Raw genomic sequence first — 21,509 nt, 5'->3', positions numbered from 1 at the left:
ACATCTACTTATGGAAGAGTATATGAAATTGCTAGGGACATAGGTTAGTGCTCCGCAAGAAGCCCTGGCAGTCCTCGAATCTCAAATCAGATTCTCGAAAGAAACATTTTCAATGAGAAAATTTTAGGTGGGATGGTCAGAGTTGTAATGAATGTGAGAGTTATTTTTTTGAGGGGGGGGGGTTAAAAAAATTCAGAATTCACCTGAGAAATAATGTAATGCTTGTTATTGGTTATAATAAACTGGAAAACATTCTACTAGTCTTTCTAGTCTCTGTGGTAAGGAACTCTTCCTACCACATAGAGTTTAGAACTCATGCTTTATTTAAAGCAATTTTACCGGGTTTGGGTATAATTTACTGTGGGCCTCCTTCCTACTAACTTCCGCTGTCCGAGTCTTCCACATTCAACATGCCAAATGGGGTGTTCCAAATCCCTGAACTCACGAGAGCCCATGAGCAAGGGCAGTGTGGTGGGAGAGAAGAGGCCTGCCTTCAGGCTTGCCTGCCAAGGAGCAGTGTAACTCGGCCCTTCTGTGCCCTCGTAGCCAAAATGTTTCCTTTTCCTCCTAACTAGCGCTACCTTCAAGGATCCATTCATGTGGCAAACATACCCATCACCCACAGGGGAACGGAGACTGACCACAACTAGTCTGTCTCTGCAAGGCCTTTCATCAAGTCTCCGGGTCCATGGCTGGGGTGTTTGAAAACCTGTAGCTAATACCGTAAGTGAAAGAACTGGTTTTATGGCAAGAACAGCATTATAGCTACGTCTGCCTTCATATTGGGCTTTTATGGAAACCATCCAGGCGTTCGAGAGAGCATGGCTTAAAACATAGGAGCTGCTTGATTAAAAGGGGGTCTGGAGGGTTTCCAACTGGACAGGGTCCAGATGCTAACAACCAAGTATAACAAAGGCACTGGATACTTGGAGCTTCCAAGGACCGACTACACGGATACCCTCGAGTACATGGATGCTGTCTGATAATGCTTCTCAGGTGACTGAATGCATCTTACCTGTTCTTATTTAGGACGGCTCATAAAAGACCAACAAGGTCATGCATTTTTGTAAAGCCACTGTACTGACAAGGAATTGACAAGATGTTATAAACAAGATGAAGCAATCCAACTCGACAAAGAAAATCCAAGTTCTTTGGGTTTGGTTTCAGTTTTCTCCTCCATCAGTCCTTAATGGCTTCATTAAGAAACTAGAAAAGTAACACAATGTCCGGTGTGTACATTCAATCCCTGAATCTCATAATGGAAATAAATGGATCTTTCAGAGGCAGAACGAACATTATATTATTGTACAAATATACAACTCTAGAGCCCTGAAAAATACAGTTTGGCCTTCAGATGCCCATGCCCCACCCTCTTTTGGGAGAGAGACCTTTTTGGAAGGAGGCTAGAAACTCCATTGGATTTAGAAGCCCTGGGTGAGGCCTATTCCAAGACTCACAGAGGCGGAGGGTCTTCTTTCCTCTAGAACTTATTAAGGGTTAAAGGGAAAGGCACTTTTATGTTGTTAAGTCTAATTACTGAAGAGTATAACATTTTTTTTAGAGTACAGCTGTGTACATTTGAATTCTGGAAAGTGTTTGTGTGTGTACATTTATGTGTATACACATAGCTCATTAATTTGCTTAATTTTCCCTAGGGGGCTCTATCTGTATATTTTGAAATAAAAAGTTCCCCATGATTTACACTCGTATTCTCTGAATTCTAGGTCAGTGTTTTCCCTCCAGTACTGTAACTACCATGGAAGATAGATGCAAACTCAGGTCTTGGAACTCCTCCAGTCTAATGCTCTTGCCTCACAGGCAGTGAGAGTTCTAGACAGAGCGGGTAGGATGCCACCACGTGGATGGACATCCCAGAAAAAGTGAAATCTACTGAGCGAGGCAAGACCTGGTTCTCCAAAAGCCAGTCAGACTGCTGGGGTCAGGCCCAGAGGGAGCCTGGCTGGTTCCCAGTTTGGATTCGGACACACTTGGATCAGTTTTGGAACCTGCTGCCCGTGCGTGCAGTCCTCACAAACAATCCAGGCCCAAATGGAAGATCTGCATTTCATCAACTGGGGAAGAGAAGCCAAGATGAGGAAAACTAATAAAGTATCCCAGTAATTAAGGAATGCTTTGCAAGACTCTCATCTCTCTCCCTGCAGTAAGTGGCGGGAGCATGTCCAGGACATTTGCCGGCCTTGGGAACGTGTCTCTCCTGCAGCAGGGGCAACTTTGGGGTTGTTTCCCACCAAACTGGAGCCACCAGCGGGCTGTCTACACACAGAAGGTTCTTAGTTGCCTGGAGGATTACACTGTCACATGGAAAATCCTAGAAGCTGGCTTGAAAAGCACATGGCAGGAAAATAGGGGAGAGTGATAGTAATGGCAAAGCGGATAATAATTTGGAAGCTAAAAATAAAAATAATTATTATAAGTCTATCTGTCCTGTCTTAAACCCACACCCTACCATAAAGAAGGGAACTTATTCCAGCTCAAGTCTGATGGACAATGATTGGTCTTTAGATCCAGCAGCTAAAAAGAAAGCAGCTCATTCATAAAATGGACTCAGTGTCTTCTAGTTTTATCGACCCTTCCCATAGAGAACCTTAGTCCTACTGAATTACACAATATTCCAGTGTGCTATAAAGGGCTATTTTCTGGAAATCAGCCTCTAACTATAAATCACAATTGACGAGTTTATTTCTGTTAGTTACAAACTATTGAAATATTGAATTTTATGGTCTATATGGAAATCAGCATATTTCACAGCAGGAGCCTAATACTCTTGCTTTAGGAGTAAGATCATTTTCCAGTGGGAAAAATACTTTTATATTTTTTCAAGTCTGGAAACCTGTGTTGATTTCCTAAATGCTCAAGTGTGTGCATGAGTTCTATTGACATTTTAATGGGAGAAGGGCAAAGTACGAGAACAAGATCTATTGTTTACTAGAATCACAAGGGGAAGGGCAATTCAAGATGCAATGAATGGAAAAGCTGAAATGAACAATACCAAAGACGATTTTGATTTCCATGTTTCCACATAATTTGGTCCTTAATTCAGGGTTATGGTTTTATTTCCCCCCTTTCTTATTTTTTTCTCACCTCTTTAAATGAGAGTTCTTGGTTGCTGAAATTGAACTTTGAATGTGAAGGCACAGATCAGGCCAGAAAACCAAACAAGAGGACTGACGATGCGGTCAGGGCTCTGGGGGCTTTGCTCTTCAGCAGAACCAGGAACATGGAAATGCCATTGTCTTTCTCAGAGCCATGGTCTATTTGGGAGTCATTCCCAGTTGTTTTATGCAATTATTCGTGATCTTCCAAAAGGTGAGCAATTCACTTCAAGTGTGCCATTAGACCACTTGAATGTCATAAATTATTTCATTTTGAAAATTTTCAAGTATGTGACTATTACATAGAAAAGTCGACTTTCATTTTCCATTATTAGGAATGGAAGAAGTTGTGAGAGAAATACTCCCTTGATACATTCTTGGACAAATGGATATTACAAAATCTACAGCAGTTAATCTGAGGAAATTGGTTTCTCCGTACCCCTCCTTCAGTTAGCATTAATAACAAATGAAGACAGTGCCGAGAGAATCGCGGGGCCCTGGCTTCTGAACTTGAACCCAATGTCATGTAATCTCTTATTCCATGTCTTCCTGGCTGTCCTTGTTTGTCTTTAATATACAGTCACCAGATGACCTACAAACAGCAAGGTCTCAGGCTGACTGGTCATAACAATCCACTCAACACTTCATGTCCCATCATGGCTGCTGAGACGTGTCCTTTCTCCATCCCAGTCAGTGGTGTCTGAATATCGTGTATAATGAGGTCTGTGGCGGAAGTTACATAATGTTCAAACAACCAGTCAAGAATCACAGTTGTTTTCATATTCCAGGTATTATTAATCCAGCCTGTTTTACCTCACTAGAGAGTCTAATGGTGACCTCATTCATTTTTACTGTTACTCGCTTATTGTGGGAAATCTCATTCTCCTCTCTAACCGAACCCCATATTATTATGAGCCAAGGTTCCTATTTTCGAGGAGCAGGAGAGAGAACAAGATTCGCTCAGCACCGAGGCATCATTTCCTTGCCAAATGCCCCTGAAGAAGCCTGCTTTGGAAACCCAAGTACTCACGACTCCAGCGATACTAACTTCGTAGAAGCTCTGCTGGTCGGGTCGCTCCACTCTGAAAAGAAAGGCCACACACAATTACAACCCACATTTTCTACTGTCAAATGATCACTCTGAATGAAATCGGTCTTCAAAGATGCAGCCCTTCCAGTTACATATATACATATATATATACATATGTATATGTGTGTGTGTATATATATATACATATATATACATATATATATATATATATATATTTATAGCATCCTGTCATAAATCACAGATGAAAAAGTAAAGGAACCAATCAGATGTATCACAATATGACTTTTTGCCATTGTCAATTCATGTTTTCATGATATTAGGTAGGAAAGAGAAGAAAGTAGGGGAGGAGATGACATGAATGTTTGGACTAAGAATTTTTTAAAAACACCTACTTTGTAAGGTGAATCCTGGGGTCAGGTGTTGGGATTCCTATAAGGAAGAACACACAAGAAAGACAAATATTAGTGAAATGCTACAGACGAATCAAAAGGTGTATCTGTTATTGTTGAAGACAGAGCATGCCTAGTGTTTGCCAAGAAGGAAGCCACTCTTAACAATTTCATTAAGTTGGCTTCTGTCCCTAGCTCTATTTGAAGGATAAACATTTGTGAGTCGAACCTGCCACAACATGACCATAACTTCCATTCCATCAGACTGATGAAACATGTGCAACATGGGAACAAATGACCCACACGTGTGAAATTCAAGTGTTTAATTTCTCACTTAGCTAGGCAATGATGTCTCTAAGGAAGGAAAGGGGTCCCGGTTCAAACTAACAAATGATCCTGGTTTTTGTAGAAGTGTAAACAAGACCGTAATTAATAGATGTGCTCAGTTGCTCCCTTTTATAGTAACAACTCCAATTTTCCACCCTAACCGTGACACTCGATAGATGGATCTCATTTTCACAAGACAAGTGTTCTTAAAACTTCATTATAAATTTGGTGAAGTATGGGAAGCCATTTGAAATATGTGAGTGGAGCGCGTTATTTAAAGGGATTTCTATTTGATTTGAAAGTCACCCTGCACACGACTCATTCACTGATGTTGAGAAACCCAGATTTCTGCACATGGCGCTTTCTGGGAGCATGGTGCACCTGTGTGGATCCTGACCAAACTCGCAGGCAGAAGCACTCTAACAACAGACAGTGCGTGCACGGCACTGTGGGGATGGAAGAGAGAGTGCTGACTGCAAGACAAGAGCTTCGAAAGGGAGACAATGAATTCAAGGAAATACAAGAATTGGTTATGTCCACCACTGCTGTAAGTAATCTAGTCTTGAAGCCTAGTCTTGCCACCCCTATAGAAGAAAACTAGACTCCCAGTATCATTTGTCTTTAAGAGAAGTAATCAAGAACAATAACACTGTGCTTTAATGGAAAGTGAATTTTTCAATCTATTTAGCATGATTCTCTTGCCCAGGAGACTTCACTTCCAGCAAGATCACCACTCCAGAAGACTACCATAAACTCCACAAGAGATGGCAAAGGCCTCTCAACTAAAGAGCTATCACAAAGCCCATGCAGTTTGCTGCCCAAAGGCTTCTCTACCCTCACTTGATAGAGAACTGACTTTTGACAAAAAACTCTAACAAGCTTGGCCATTTGATTCCCAATCCTTAGCAAATCATAGATGGCGAGGAAGGGGAAACAGTCCTCGGGGCCACTGGGAGTCCCAGAGCTACTGGGAATGCAGAGACATGGAAACTGACAGCACACGGGGCCAAAGAAAATAAAACAGCCAAGTCAAAACTTACAAAGCACAGGAGTCTATGGCCATTTAATATAGAGGCAGGCATTCCTACCCATCTGAATAGTTCCCGAGGGCATATTTACAGCATAGTCCAACAATTAATGTCTAAGTTATCAAGAAAGACGAAAGCACATTCAGTAGAATTTTTATAAGAAGTCGCAAAAATATTAATTACATCTCAAAATGATTCTCATTACATGATGCCTATGGAAGGATGGGCCTTTTGTTATCCAAGAATTTTGATCACCCAGAACACCTCATTTCTTTCCCAGAATGCCAATAAATGAGGGGTTTGTATGTCCTTCACTATATACCAGTATTTCTATCTGTTCTTTTTTACAAGGGACTTCATTACAATCGTATGGGGCACGTTTGGGCTCGTATACAATTAGGAATCAAATGACAAGCTCTACGGTCAAATAAACCAAATACTTGGTTAGAGAGTGACACATGCAGCCAGTCACTGTACTGGTCCCAGGAAGGTGGCCTGAAGTTTTAACCTTCAACCAAGTATTCTGGACTTTAGACCCCAACAGTCAGTTGTTCAAGGCATCGGGGCAGTGACTTATGAAATGAATTTGAGGATTGCATTATTTACAGAATTTGGGTCATTGGAGGTATGTATTCTTGATACTATTTTTTTTTTTTTTTTTTAAGTAGGCTCCACACCCAGTGTGGAGCTTGAACTCACAACCCCGAGATCAAGAGCCGGATGCTCTACCGAGTGAGCTGCCCAGGTGCCCCTTAATACCATTTTAATGTTAAGCTGGGTAAGATTTTTAAAACCAGAATTCCAAACAAATGAAACACCTTTGGATATCACCCAAGTTACTGTACAAACACACCCAGCCCCGATTGGAAATAGCCTGGTTGTGGGAAAAAATCTGCATTGTTCATGCCATAATTGTTGATGCCCATAATACAAATCTTTAAAAAAGGGCCTAACTTTGATCTGTGCATTTCTTTCGTAGACGTGTCACGTCAGTAATTTTAGTAATAGAATACAATGATGTCAAATTGTTTTCACCAACTTAAGTGAGAGCATTTTCAATAATTACTTTGATGATAATCCCACAATCAGACGCTCCCACACGATCTAGATTCTAGAGCAGGGGTTGGCAAACTTTTCCTGTAAGGGACCGGGTACTAAAGATTTTAAGCTTGGCGGGGTGTGGGGGGGGGGTGTGTGGGATACGGTCTTTGTCGTAACTACTCAGCTCTGCCGCTGTGACCACTCTCACTACAGCTAAGCCGTAAATGAATCAGTGTGGCTGGATTCCAAGAAAGCTTGAGCTATAGACATTGAAATTTCAATTTCATATCACTCATGTTATTTCATACCATTCATAGTAACTCATAATATTCCTAACTATTCATATTCTTCTTTTGAAAATCCTAACCATTTAAAAACCTAAAAGCCCACAGGCTGTAGTTGCCAGCCTCTCTCTCTGGAGTTCGATTACCTCCACGAAGGCTTTACTGAACTGCCCCTGAGGACACTATTAGCCCCCCCACCTCTGCTTAGCAACGTACCCCCTTCCTCGTGAGCCCTTCCATTCCCTATGAGAAAGCACAGCATTTTCAATTTGGGATGGATAAGTAAACTTCAGTAAGTTGGGAATTTTCAACTGTGTCTTGTTTTTGTAAGTCTGCAGACTCACTGACTACCTGGCCTGAAAAATCCATTGGGATTATATAGTGCCCGCAGGCGTGCGTGCACAGACACACACACACACAGATAGTGCAGATGGGGTAACTGAGGCTCAGAAGAACTGGAGCAGGACCACCGAGCTAGCGATTGGCAGAGCCAGGATTAAAAGCAGCCAGGTCTGCAGCTCCCAAGGCCATTAAGACAGCACCCTTTCGGCTGCTCCAGCTCTAACATAAATGTACGAAATGAATGCTTTCTGAGAGGGTGGCGTCACCTAGGTCCGGGGCAAACACTGAGGAAAGGGGGGTCACCCAGGCCTGTGTATTAACCATACACGGCCACGTTTTGGAAAATGGAATTGGAACCGAGGCATCTGTAAATCTGTGTGATAAACACATCGCCACAACACCTGATTCCCTGATTTATTAGTTGGGTGATTCAGAGCACATGACTTTACTCCGTGCCTCAGTTTCCTCCTCTGTGAATTAGGGAGAGTCGAATTACCAATCTCTTTGGGTTGTAATGAGGATTAAATTATTTACTAGATAGTATGTGCATAGAATGAGGCGAGGCACGTCCTGGCATTATGTTGTTGATGTACTTTTCTTTCAAACCAACATTTTGGCAGGAACCAAGTGAAACAAAAGGGTGGGTGTGTATCCTTCCTGGTTTCACCATTTCATGCCAGTTGCCTCTACCTTTATCGTGCGGTCGATGGGAGCACAGATAATTGGCAGAAAATGCAAATTGTGCCTGATTCCAAATTGTGCAGTTACTACAAAAGCCTATTTAAACAACCGGTTCTATTGTATACACTTGTAAATGTCAAAATTGCAACTTGCGCAAATTATCTCCGAAATTGGAGAACACAGCTGAAAACACTGCAATTGCTGAACCAGTGTTGGATTCAACGCCTGAAAAGGCTGGATGGATCCCTTGGCTGGGATGCTAGGGAGGAGGACCCCAAGCCCAGAGTGGCCTAAGGAGGGACAGTGGGCATACAGGAAGGAATGACACACACACCGGACGCGGACAGAGAGGGTTGCTGCTCACTTACTTCTGACCCCTTTCAAAGGCGGACGGGGATCACTAAATGCAGTTTAGGCCAATGTTATTGTTAAACTCATGACCCTAGAAACTGAAGGATGACTGGGTTTCTCCTTCCACAAATAAGTCTAAACTCCTCGGCTGACATTCAAGGTCTAAATTACAGAGATGCACTCATTTGCCCGGGGTTCAGATGTCTCTCCACTTCCCATTACACAGACTCTGAACCAGCCACTCGAGACCACCCTAGTATGGATCATGCCATCATGAGCCCTCATCTCTTCGTGCCTTGGCCCATCCTGTTCTTCTGCATGGAGTGTTCTTCTCTTGGGCCCTTCTCCACCTGTCAAAGTTGTAGGCATCCTACAAATGCTGCAACCTCTCTGAGCACTTCCTCAACACCCGGGGGGCTGTCAGATACTTCTCTGAACCTTCTATTCTCTATGCAGACACTTTCTGCACTGTTTTGTCATTTAGCTGATAACCCATGGAGGGCTTTTCTTCATCCCCAACTTTAAGTCTATTGTATGCCCTCAGAAAATGGTTTCTGAATAAATGGATGGATGGATGAATGGATGGTTAATTGGATGGAAGGAAGGAAGGGAGAAAGACATTACTTTTCCTTTTAAAGCGTGTTATTAAAATAGCCGTGGTTATTTAGGCATTTTAAAACCTGATGGTGAGAAAAAAATTCTTCCTGGGAGCAGGTGAGGAAAAAAATTAAACATTTGACAACAGAACTGAAGAAGAAGGTCTATCAATATGATGTGCTGGCGTGTAAAGATCTGTGTGCTTGTGAGCAAGGACTGGAAGGTGATACGCAAAATTGAAAATTGACCCATTAGGGGGAAGAGTATAGGTTTTTTTAATTAAAAAAAATCTTGGATGTCCCTGTTACATCACCTCGTTGGTCTTAAGGGATGAGCTCACTCTTCCGATTTATCGCTCTGGGCACAGTAACTTGGACAGGGGCAGGGCTCTAGGTAGTATAAAACACAGGCCAGCAGCATCTGTGTATATATGCTCTTAAAGACTCTCCTTCGGGAGGCGCCTGGGTGCCTCAGTCAGTTAAGCATCTGCCTTTGGCTCAGGTCCTGATCCTGGGATCCTGGGATCAAGACCCACATCGGGTTCCCTGCTCAGCAGGGAGTCTGCTTCTCCCTCTCCCTCTGCTCATGTTCTCTCTCTCTCTCTCACTCTCTCACTTGCTCACTCTCTCTCTCTCAAATAAATAAATAAAATCTTAAAAAAAAAAAAAGACTCTCCTTCAGGAAAAATGAGATTTATATTAACATTCTGAGGGGCAGGAGGAAGTATAGATTTTTTTAAAAGATTCTATTTGTTTATTTATTTTAGAAATAGAGTGTGAGCAGGGAGAGGAACAGAGGGGGAGGGAGAGGGAGGGAGGAAGAATCTCAAGCAGACTCTGCACTGAGCATGAAGCCCAACGCGGGGCTTGATCTCATGACCCTGAGATCATGACCTGAGCCGAAACCAAGAGTCGGGCGCTCAACTGAGTCAGCCACCCAGGTGCCCCGCGGGAGTCTAGATTTTATGGCACTAGAACACCAAGGCTATTTGTATTTTTAAGACTCCAATTGGAAGACTGGTACAAGATAAAGGAAAATGGAGGCAGCAAGAGAATTGACCTGTCCTGGGATGGAAAGTGTGTTCTTCTCAGAGTTCCCGGAAGTATGCATGGCAGTGAGAGGAGCAGGCCAGGAATGGGTCATCTCCTGGTGAGGAAAAACAAAGCAATTTTATTTTGGGGCATTTAGCAAATCAGACACTTTCTTGGCACTAAATTCAGTAGGGCCCTTTATAAATACTTACGGACTCAGTTGGCCTTAATTGTTTTCAGGGGAACTTAAATCCATTCCCTCCACTCCCCTGCCCCATCCTGGTGCTTGAAGCCTATCTACAACGCAAGGGGCCATCCGACATCCACTCGCACAGAGCCAGTCCCACGTTGAGACAGCCCGATCACACTATTGCTCCTGGTTGTGAGCTGAACGCCTGTCTCCCAGGAGCTTCTACCAATGGATCGTACTTTGGAACAGCACAGAACACATCTCATCTCCTCTTCTGCCACATGACAAGCCTTCAGCTGGTGGAAGACAGCAATCCCATCCCCTGGTGCTGCCTTTACTCTGAGACATTTGGAGCTTGTTCATTCATTCAGACACACGGCGTTCCCGTGAGTTCGAGTCTCAACGTAGGAAGGAGAAGCCCCTGAGGTTCCCACTCTCCATTATCAGCAGGGGCACCTTCTCGATCCCTTCAAACCCTTGGTTTGAAAAGAGCTGCTGTTCAAATCTTGACTGAGTCTTAGGGCTCGTGGCCAACATGCTTTACCCGAAGATGAGGGGTAATTAAATCACAGGCTCAACGTCCCAGCACCAGAGATGACAAAGTTTGTGAAGCAGGAGGGAGCCAGCCTATGTTGCATTCATCAGACATTCTGGTGTATAAACATTCAACATAAAAATCAATGCAATAATGGAAAAAAAAAAAGGCGAGCTTTGGGGAAGAGTGGAGAGGATCAAATTTGATGAAAGGCCTTTTCTTAATGAGTCAGTTACATAATACTTTTCCCCAATCTTTATGGGTAACATAATTAGTCATTTCAAGGGTAATATTAATAAGAACTCTCAGGTAGCACTAAAACATTTTTCCCCCCTTCTATAATTACCCAGTTCAAAAAGAGCCTTTGATGTATGAAGAGCTGTAATGCAGGGAGATACTTGACGGATTCATTCACAGCGGCAGTGCTGAAGCAGAATGTGTAAGTATGATTCAGACAAGGGCTGACACAGATTGGAGTCTACCTAGCACTATTTAAAAGGAGGCGCTAAGGACATTAAAAATGCATGCAAGATTTAGAGGGGATGCTTAACCTACTTAAGAGAGAAACTGTTTTCAAGTGTTTTTGAGTTGTGCATTTGTATGCAGTTGATAACATTTGTATGCTACTTAGGCATTCATCAAAACTGGCCCAAAGTAACTCTCTGTGACAACAGTTTGAAGCCCAATTCCAATTACTGAATGATTTCTTTTACATGTTAGGTGTTTTCTTTTTCCGATGAAGGCTGGTCTTCTCCAAAATCTGTCCCATGTAAAACATACAGGTCCTATTTAGCCAGAGCTAACCAAGGGGCGGTAAGGCCCCAGCCTGGGATCAAGAAACGTTGTCTCTTATCAGCAACTAGGGAGTACGCCTCCATCAATGAGAGGCTTCGTCACATCCCTTTTTACCACTGGCTTTAGAGGTGTGTCTCTGGGTTTATGAAAAGGTGTTTCAGACACCTGGAAGGATGAACTCCCTCCTCAAATTTACTCTGTGGCATAATGGGATTATCTTGAATCACCATCCAAGCACACCACCCTGCTGGCCAGGCCACATAGAACTGTGACCACGTTTGCATTTTCAATTACAACTGATTCTCTGGAAACGTGAGATTTCATGAAATGGCAAGCCGATTCTGTGTTACCACCGATGCATTTGATTAAAGTAGGGAAGATGCAGTTGAAAGGAATATAATTTCCTGAAAGGCTATCTTCAGCAAGGAACGTTGGAGCAAGCTCTTTCACTTCTCAAAATGAGCTAGACCTGTAAAGTGTGGAAAGCTCACAGCAGATTTTCCATTGTCATCCTTTTCATTCACACTTGAAGGATATTAATCTATTTTTATGTTCTCGCTATTCCCAAGATAAGAACCCCCATGCACCCTTATCCAACTGTACTAAGTCTGCCTAGTCTTCAGGTAGGATGAGCACCTGCTGCACAGTGTTGCCAAAGCTTTTACAACAGGCTCCAGTGCTGAGTGCCCAAGCTGAACACCAAGCGTCACCCCTCCATTAACAACAAAAACCTCACACACACACAGACATGCGCACACATGCACACACGCACTTGCATGAGATGGGTCTGAAACTCCTTCATCTCTGGGCTCCCTCAATCCTCCCCGAGAGAGAAATAAAGCAGGGGCTCATCTTCCCATTAGGCAGTGGTAAGCGAATGCTGGTAACCAGTTCCAAAGTGCACATTCTGCTACACCAGATAGGTTGACTGTTACTGTAGAGTTGACAAACATGGTTAATGGAGAAAGGACTAAGTAAGTAATGATGTGTTATCTTTCAGCATTTAACAGAGGATAGGTTTCACAAGCAACAGAGCATTCTATGTAATCTCTAACAACGGCGTGGATGTTTATTAATGTGAGCTGAAGACTTCAAAGTCAGACCCAGAAAAATCAGAAAAGGCTGAATTTTCTTTTTAAGAGTTTATTTATTTACTTATTTATTTAGAGCATGAGTGGGGGGAGGGGCAGAGGGAGAGAGAGAATCTCAAACAGATTCCATGCTGACCACAGAGCCTGATGCAGGGCTCGATCCCACGGCCCTGAGATCATGACCTGAGCTGAAACCAAGAGTCAGACACTCAACTGACTGAGCCACCCAGGCACCCCTCTTTTTCTTTTTTTTTTTTTTAAGATTTATTTACTTACTTGAGAGGAGTGGGGTGGAGGGGGCGCTAAGGGAGAGGGAGAGAATCTCAAGCCGACTCCCGCTGAGCGTGGAGCCCGACAGGGGGCTCAAATCTTCTGACTCTTGAGATCATGACCTGAGCCAAAAATCAAGAGTTGAACGCTCAACTGACTGAGCCACCCAAGCGCCCCAGATAAGGCCCAATTTTCCACCAGTGACTGCTTCTCCACCAAATTATCCATACCATGGTTCATGGCTAGGACTCTAATGAATCCAAAACAACTTGTGGGGAGAATCACTTTGCTGGACTCGGACACACAAGCTGGGTGCACCACCGGCTGAGGAGCAGAAGAAGGTCTGGATTCCGGACTCTCTTTACACAGAGCTGTCTGGCTGGCTCTTCTTTGTAGTAACTAGGATGTTGTCCCAATCCTTGTCTTACTCAACTTTGTATCTCCAGTGCCTAGCACGTAGTAACTGGTGAATATGAGATATTATTATTAGTGTCTGAAGTTTCTGTGTTTGAATTAATAGTAATAAGAAGAATCATACCAAGATTCACCAAGTGCTTACAGTGTGCCAAGAGCTCAGTTTCTACATTCAGTCTTTGTGGGCTACAAACTAAAGAGGCAGGGTTCACCATCATGCTCCTTTGGAGACACAAAGAGGTCAAGTGACTTGTTCAAGGCCACACAACTAGTAAATGACTGGGTCTGTTTGGTGGATGCCCTGCATTTTGTTCTACTAACTTCTACCGAGTAGTCATTATGTACCAGTCACTGGGACCTAGAAAGGATGAAAAGTCAAGATCCTCCCGGAGAAGAGCTCACTCTGCTTGATGTGCTTGAGAGGGGAATGTGCAGAGGCGTGTTGGAAGGAATCCACTGTGTGAGGCTTTTGGGAAAGGCTTCATAGTGAAGGCGAGAGGAGTCGCAGGTGTGCACATATGTGTGTATGTCTGCCTGTGTATTCCTTCCAGAGGCTAACATTTTACCTGGCACATAGTAGATGTCCAAGCAGTGTATGTTTAGGTTAAACAGCATAACATAAATATTAAGGTCCTTACCTCGAAAAGTTAACTGAAGAGATGATTAATTTTTCAAATAACCATCTTAATGAATGCAATGGTGATATCTTACATATTTCATTGCTGTTGTCAGAGGCAGAAAGATCCCTCAAAGATCCCTGGACTAAGAGTAAGGAGAGCTTAACTCATGTCCCAGTTTGGTCAAAAGCTACCTGAGGGGCCCCGATCAAGTTGCTTGCCCTCTCTGAGCCTCAGTGTTCCTACCTACAGCACGTGGGCTTTGGCTGAGATGGCCTCCGGGGGCTCTCCAGCTGTCAACTCTGTTAACCTCTGCCACCACGTCCACAGACTTGCCATAGGGGACAGGGAGCTACTGCACGGGCAAGGGGTCTGGATAGCATGGTGTCGAACACGCCCAAGACTCATCGCGACGAGCCCTGGGAGCAAAGCCCAAGCATTGCCAGCATGAGCCTAGCAGACAGGCAGCTCAGGCTCTGTCCAGGGCTCCAGACGAGAGGGGCTCCGTACACCTTGCCCCTTCCCTCTGTTGAAATGCTAAGAATAAAATAGCTGCAATTTGGGGAGTACAAATTCTTGTGATTAAGAATAACAGTACATGGGAACAGCTGAGTGGTTTTAAAACACAAATATGATTGAATAGAAGAAGTCCACAAAATCAGGTTGGAGTTTATTTTCACAGAGACTTGGACTTACGTGACCTTGGACTCCAACTTCCATTGGGGGAGGGGATAATTTTCTTCCTATTTTTAGTTCCAGGAAGCGGAATAGGAAAGTAAATATATACACTGCGCAGTCTGACATGCCACCAGGGCCTAAGGACGCAGGAACATCAGCACCTTCCTTTTTCTCCAAAACTGACGAAAACCTGAAACCAAGGAGTCCAGCCCATGGGTCCCGACTCTGCAAGTGGGTGTGTTCACTAGAGTCCAATCTGCTTCTTTAGCCAAAGGGCCCTCCCTCCTCCAGCACAAAACCCGTCGTGTGTGTGTGGGTGGGGGGTGGGAGGCTGGCAAGAACTTACCAGAAAACCCAATTTGCTTGCATAAATGATTTAGAACCTTTGTATCCATGGGCCCTGATGGTTCTCTGAAGAGCCAGAAACGGGGAGTGAGGTGGAATGAGGCATGAGGGCTGCTAGGCAGTAAGGGGCAAGGGCCCTTGAGGTCCCCAGTGGGGCCGGCCTGGAGAATCGGGCCTCAGAATTCCTCAGTCCTCAATCCGCTATCAATTGCTAACTGGCCTGTAGGAGGTTCTGCTTCTCCCTGAGAGTATTAGCACCGTTCTCTGCAGCAGCAGTGGGCTGGCTGTTCAACAGGAAATGGACCATGGGCGCTGGAGCAGGCTTGGCGTGGGGCCCCCGCAGGGAGCCGAGCAGTCAGCTGGGAGAGGACCCGCACGCCGACTGTAGTCTGCACAGGCTGTGACTCCCAGTGCGGCCGACCAGCATGCAGCCCCTGCAGAAACATGCACCTGCCTGCTTCTCTTGGCAGGCTCTCCTCCCTAGCCTGGGAGCACAAGGGCTGGAGGATGGAGGCCTTTGGCCAGGGTCGGAAAAGTTCCCATGCAAGGAAGCAGGGCGCGTGGGAAGAGCTACTGGGCCTTTTTAACCCTGGCCAGGCCACAGTCTAGAACGTGGACAGCACTCGGGAAATGAGATCCTAGTTGGGAGACTGGGAAATGGCCATAGCACATCTTGGCATCAGGAAGGCATGTACTAAACCTCACACAGAATTCCTACAGCTAAGGGTGGGGGTATGTGAGGTGCGTTATCGAGCACTAAGGTGGATTTACAGAGCAGCTGAGTATGCTTACGCAAATTGTTGAGTACAGAAGGTCAACCTAGAAGGCTGCCTCTAGGGCTCTGTCATTGGTGGTCCTTCCCTGCTTACCAGTTTTAATGATAATAATGCCTTATTTTTTATTGCGTTTTTTGAGTGTAAGAAATAACTGTCGGAAACACTATCTCATTTAATCAATAACTTAAGAACATACAGAATATCTGCTTATCAAAATTGTAGGTGACACTAAATGGTGAATAATCAATATTTGGAAAGATCTCGCAAACCTGGCCTGAAGCCAAGAAGATAAATTTTAGCAGAGGTACGCGAAAACCACAGTGATGTGCCACAAGCCAAGTGCAAACGTGCAGAATGAGGAAGCCGAGCTGACTTAGCTGTAATTCACAGGCTAAAACCTCAAGGATTTTAAACACCCACAGTGTGGTTGTCAGCTGGTAGCTGACTGCACACACTGGTACGCTGTATGGGACGGAGCACATCGGAAAGATAGGGCCGGCCCAGATGGCCCATTTCAGCAGGGGCATTGGAATATGGCACTCTCTTACTAGGGACAGCTATGAGAACTGCAAGAGCTTAGAAAGCTCATCACATGTATACATGCACTTTAAAAGAGAACGTTTAGTCTACAGCAGAGGGAGGCAGAGGGAAGGTCTGGGAGGTGCCTTCAAATACCCTAAGGGCTTCTCATGTGGAAGAAATCTGGGACCTGCTTTGTGGACCAAGAGGTTAGGACTCGCCCTATGGGTAGAAGTTACCAGGGGACCCATTTTAGCTCAAACTATAAAAGATTTTCCGTTCCTGTGAGCTTTCCAAACATGGAGCCTATTGCTTTAGAAGGCATGGGGGCCCATCTCTAAAGACAGGAGATTTAAAGGGATTCCCAGAAAGGGAGGGCGGGGAGGTTAAGGACCAACTGTCCTGCCTTCCATGAGCCTATGATCATATTCTTCATCTCGGTAAAGTCGAGGATATTTATGATGCAAAACTGAATCTGAAACAGCAGGGTTTGTTGTTTGTTTGTTGTTTATTTTACATGACATACAAACATGGCTGACCAAATTGGCTAAGGAAATTCATCACGCTCCCAGGGATGGTGGGGGAGGAGCACTAGGGAGGGCCCACTATCTCACAGTGAGACAGCTGACCGCCCCATTTGTCTGATTGTTTGCTCAGCTCTTGGAAAATCCAACAACAGTGGAACCATAGACTTTTCTGGGCTTGATCACTAATACTCCTGCCAAGCCTCTCTGGTGGTCACAATGCTGTTCCTTGAAATTGAATGAACACTCTTCTCTTTGGAATGGTCTTAAGACAGTCTCCTGAGACTGCATCCCTGATTTCTATGCAAGTGCTGGTAGGGAAGAAGTATCAAATCAACTCTCTTATTAAACATTAACTTCCCAACAATGGGCCAACACAAAATGCAGTCCACCAGAAAAAAAAAAAAAAGGTGAATTCTTTTAAAAGTTTCTAAGTTATGATTTCACTGGCATGGTATAAAAACCCTGGCACTATTTCTTTCTTCAAATAAATAACTGACTGCTTCATTCAAAACTCTTCAGTCCTGGCCGCTGTTTCAGGGAATCTGGAAATTTTCTCCATCAGCCCTAGGGCTGTACATGCAAAAGGTCCAGCTCACACTGGCTGCCTTCATCTTGGTACCCCCCAACCAGGATTCTACTTTAAAAGGCCCTAATTCTAATTTACAGTTGGGGAGCACAGTGATCAGTGACCCTGCGGCTTCACCGGGTGTTCATTCAGACAATCAGTCCACCTTCTTGCCATTGCCAGATGCAATGGACTCCACTTCATTCACTAAATATAAAACGGGGATGTGTATGGCCATGAGCAGTTACTCGTCAGATGCTCCATATTCAGAGTCCAAGAAACCTCTGCAAAGGCAGCAACAAGTGGGCAGACCACCATGGTGACACACTGGGCAGAATTCAACCAGACCCATGGAGGTCTGCATGTGTTTTCGGCAGCGGCAACCCGAGGCCACAGCCCACCTAATTAATGGGGTTTGACACCCCAATAGACGATTGCCTTGTAAATCTGGACCCTTCTCAGGACATCTGTCTCCATTAGTTGAACCAATCAGTACAGAAGACTGGCCACCCCATTAGGAAACGTTGCTAGATTGATTTCAATCTAAATTGCCTTCTTCGGTAAAGGCAAAATTAGCACAAGTTCAAGAGTAAGAACTGTAAGTACTGGCCATCGAGAAATGCTTTTGCAGAGAACAGGAGCAAAGAGGAAACCTAGGTAGAGAGAGGGCTTCTGCTCCGTGGTCCAGTCCAGGCATCAGAGGATTCTGAGGTTTCCTGAAGGCCATTTCTTCCCTTTCTAACTCAGGAACTTGTTTCTTTCATCCAGAAGCTAATTTTGTCACTGTTACTCGTTTTCAAAAGTGATTTTTAAACTTCTCTGTTCAGTTTCTAGCTTTTATGTTTCAAATTATTTTGCCATCAACTACATCCAAATGACCATCATTTAAAATATAATATAATAGTATAGCCATTTTTTTTTTTTCCCAGAGCAACTTCAGTGGAAGGAATGATACACCATACCCTCATAACATGAAAGAATTCTTTATGGTTAACCTCTAATTTGCTCTTTTAGCTCCAGGTCAGCCAAAGCAATCTGATAAAATTCACACACCTTCATTGGCTGCTCCCCCAGCACCATCTTTAATGATCTACATTTAGTTTCATTCATCCAAGAAAACATTTATTGTGTGTCTACTCTCGGCAAGGTATATAAGAGCCAGGTAGCTGGACCAGATACAGGCACGAGGCACAGATGGATTCTATCTAGGTAACTAGAGTATTTGTAATTGGAATGGGTATAAGATAATAATTATTATTGTTTAAAAGTAGAACTAAAATAAACCCGTCAGATTGGCTTAAAAAAAAAAAAAAGAGTCACATTCAATTTGTGATCATGTTCCAGAAATCACCAAAGAGATGTGCTTGATCTCACATTGCGGGACAGACAGATCGAGACTGCAAGTGCAGAGACGCGGCTTCTACAGTAAGTGAAAGGCAAGTCCAGGCAAAGGGAGACAGGAGGAGACATTTCGTGCAATTCCCAGTCTGAGCCTTTTTAAAGACTTACACAAGGCGTCAGTATTCCTTTCTAAGGGTTGCTGTAGCTTTTCATACATGATAGCTTTCTTGTAGTTTACACTTATCACATTAAGAAAAATGGTAATGAGGAGTTCATGACAACGGCTTTTAGAAGGAACAAAGGCTAAATTGCTGAGGAAAAAAGAAGTAATATCTATTTTCATGGAAAGAGCCCTCCAGTGAACAACTTGGCTGTAGCTTTGCTCTCTCATTATTTCTGAGCTCAGTAAAAATAAGGCGTCAGGCCACTAATACAGCTGAAACTCCAGCCAATATGATTTGCATGGAATTGTCTCTCCTCTTAGAATCACAGAATCACAGCGCCAGGGGGATGAAAGGGAACCGGTTTGCCTCATTCACATAAAATTAACTAACAAACTGATCATAAGGTGTTTGTCTAGCTATTGAACACCAGGACCTCCTCCCCCATCAACACACTGCCTCCCAGTAAAAATAAAAATAAGCAGGGGCACCTGGGCGGCTCGGTGGGTTAAGCGCCTGCCTTTGGCTCAGGTCATGATCTTGGGGTCCTGGGATTGAGCCCCGCTTCAGGCTCCCCACTTAGCGGGGAGTCTGCTTCTCCCACTCCTTCTCCCTCTGCCCCTCTCCCTGCTTGTGCTCCCTCTCTCAAGTAAATAAATAAATAAACAAACAAACAAATAAATAAATGAAATCTTTTTAAAAAGTAAAAAAATAAAAATAAGCCAACAGAGGCATCAAATTCTTTGCTGTCGCCTGAATTTAATAACGTTACCACCACGACTAAGCCTCAGTGAAATTGATTCAGAAAGCCTCCTCAGAATATTCCAAGCCGCTAACAGGCGGAGTATTCTTCAATGCCTGGACATTCACTCCTCTCTTCAGATTACTTTCTTTCTGCAATTACTTCAAATAATGGGAAATAAATAGCTTCTTTATTCCATATTAAGACTGGCAAAGAAGCAGCACAAGTGAGAGCCATATCTTTTTCTAAAGGGACGTCTGGCTAATGGAGAAAGAGAACATTCTAAACTCAATATGAACAATCTAGGGGCCAGGCAGTGTGGACATAAAACCTTGCCCCATAGGCATGCTATAAAGCTTCAATCCTGTGTTAAAATCAGGAAGGCTTGTCCCCTCTCTGCCTCGGTGAAAACAGCCGCCTGCCGAACAGCATAAGCTAGAAGTAGCTACTGACATGATAACGTCTTTGGAAATCAGAACACAGAGATACTATATACTAAGTATTTACTAAACAAAAATCCAATCTGATTCTTGCATCACCACCTAGTCATGTTTGTTTTTTGTTTTTTTTTAATAAAAAGGTAACAATCACAGAGTCTTTTTATTAAGAATTTCCCATTGACATCTTTGAGGCACCCAAAGCATTTGCACACCATGAGAAAGGGACATGTTCCAACTCCTCCCCCCACCCCGCCCACCCCTCCAAGCTTTCTTTAATGACTGTGTGGGAATCCACTGCCCATGGATGTCTCTAAATCCTCTTTAAACCTCTGTTTTCAGCCTATACCATCTCTTGGGGGTAACCCGATCAATACGTTTACTCCCTGCTATACATTTAGGAAAGCACCAAAGAGAAGATCCAAAGAGAACATTGTCAAACCCTTCCGTGGAAAAGTTCTACTGAGCAAATGTCACATCGGGCTTGAGGTAAATAAATGCACATGGAGGACTCTCCCCCTGGGCTTCAGACCACGGTTTTCTAGTGGGTTCTAGTCACATGCTTCACCCCAGTGCAACAAACAGCACCCCACCCTCTCCTACCACTGGCTCCTGCTCATCTAGTCTGTCCTTCATTTGCTTTCAAAAAGAAATGTGCAAAATCATTAAAAACAGAGACTGTTATACAGCTGACAGAAATCGACGTGGCTGGGTCTCTGGGCTAATTAAACAAATGTGACAATTCGAAAAGCTGCAAAGTGCCTTATGAACCACCGAGTGGTCAAAAATGAAAAAGAAAAAAAAAAGCCCTGTATTAAAATACATGAAAGGAGCTTATATATTTAATAATTAGGAAAACCATTGCAGGGGCAATTTATACTCCTCAGCAAAGGCAGACTGGGAGCCTGTGAAGGGTTGAAACACGGAATTCAAAGTCACACTTTGAGAATCTTTGGAATTGCTGAACCATTAATTCTTGAGTCACAATTAAATCCAATAGAAGTTTGCATGTATTTAGTGGTTAGAATTCCCTGGATGTTTCGATGTTTCATTTATGTTACCGTGTTTCACCCACTCAAGAATCCAGGCAAGTAGTTCTCCTACTTCTCATTTCATAGATCAGATTCCCGAGTCCCAGTGAAGAGCAACCTCTGCGACAAGAGTCATGCAGCCAGCATGTGGCAGATGAAGGACCTCTGGGCTTTCACCACCACTGAGCTCCATCAGGATGGGCTTTCTAAAAGGGAACATCGTCAGACAGCGGGAAGCAG

At 43.9% G+C, this 21,509-nt stretch overlaps 1 protein-coding gene across 1 annotated transcript in view; it reads right to left on the bottom strand.

The window, feature by feature from the left end:
* The window catches only part of AFF2 (AF4/FMR2 family member 2), a 322,097-nt gene that overhangs the window by 136,296 nt on the left and 164,292 nt on the right, over positions 1-21,509 (bottom strand). The window contains exons 6-8 of the mRNA XM_035001853.1: positions 10,264-10,350; positions 4,557-4,593; positions 4,162-4,195 (exon numbers count right to left, since the gene is read on the bottom strand). Coding sequence (XP_034857744.1) covers positions 4,162-4,195; positions 4,557-4,593; positions 10,264-10,350 — 158 coding nt within the window. The remainder of the gene's footprint in view (positions 1-4,161; positions 4,196-4,556; positions 4,594-10,263; positions 10,351-21,509) is intronic.

This window comes from Mirounga leonina, unplaced genomic scaffold (genome assembly GCF_011800145.1).
Source record: "Mirounga leonina isolate KUSES-001 unplaced genomic scaffold, KU_Mleo_1.0 Mir_101608, whole genome shotgun sequence".
Classification (NCBI taxonomy): Eukaryota; Metazoa; Chordata; class Mammalia; order Carnivora; family Phocidae; genus Mirounga; species Mirounga leonina.
This window is presented reverse-complemented; position numbering and strand designations above follow the sequence as displayed.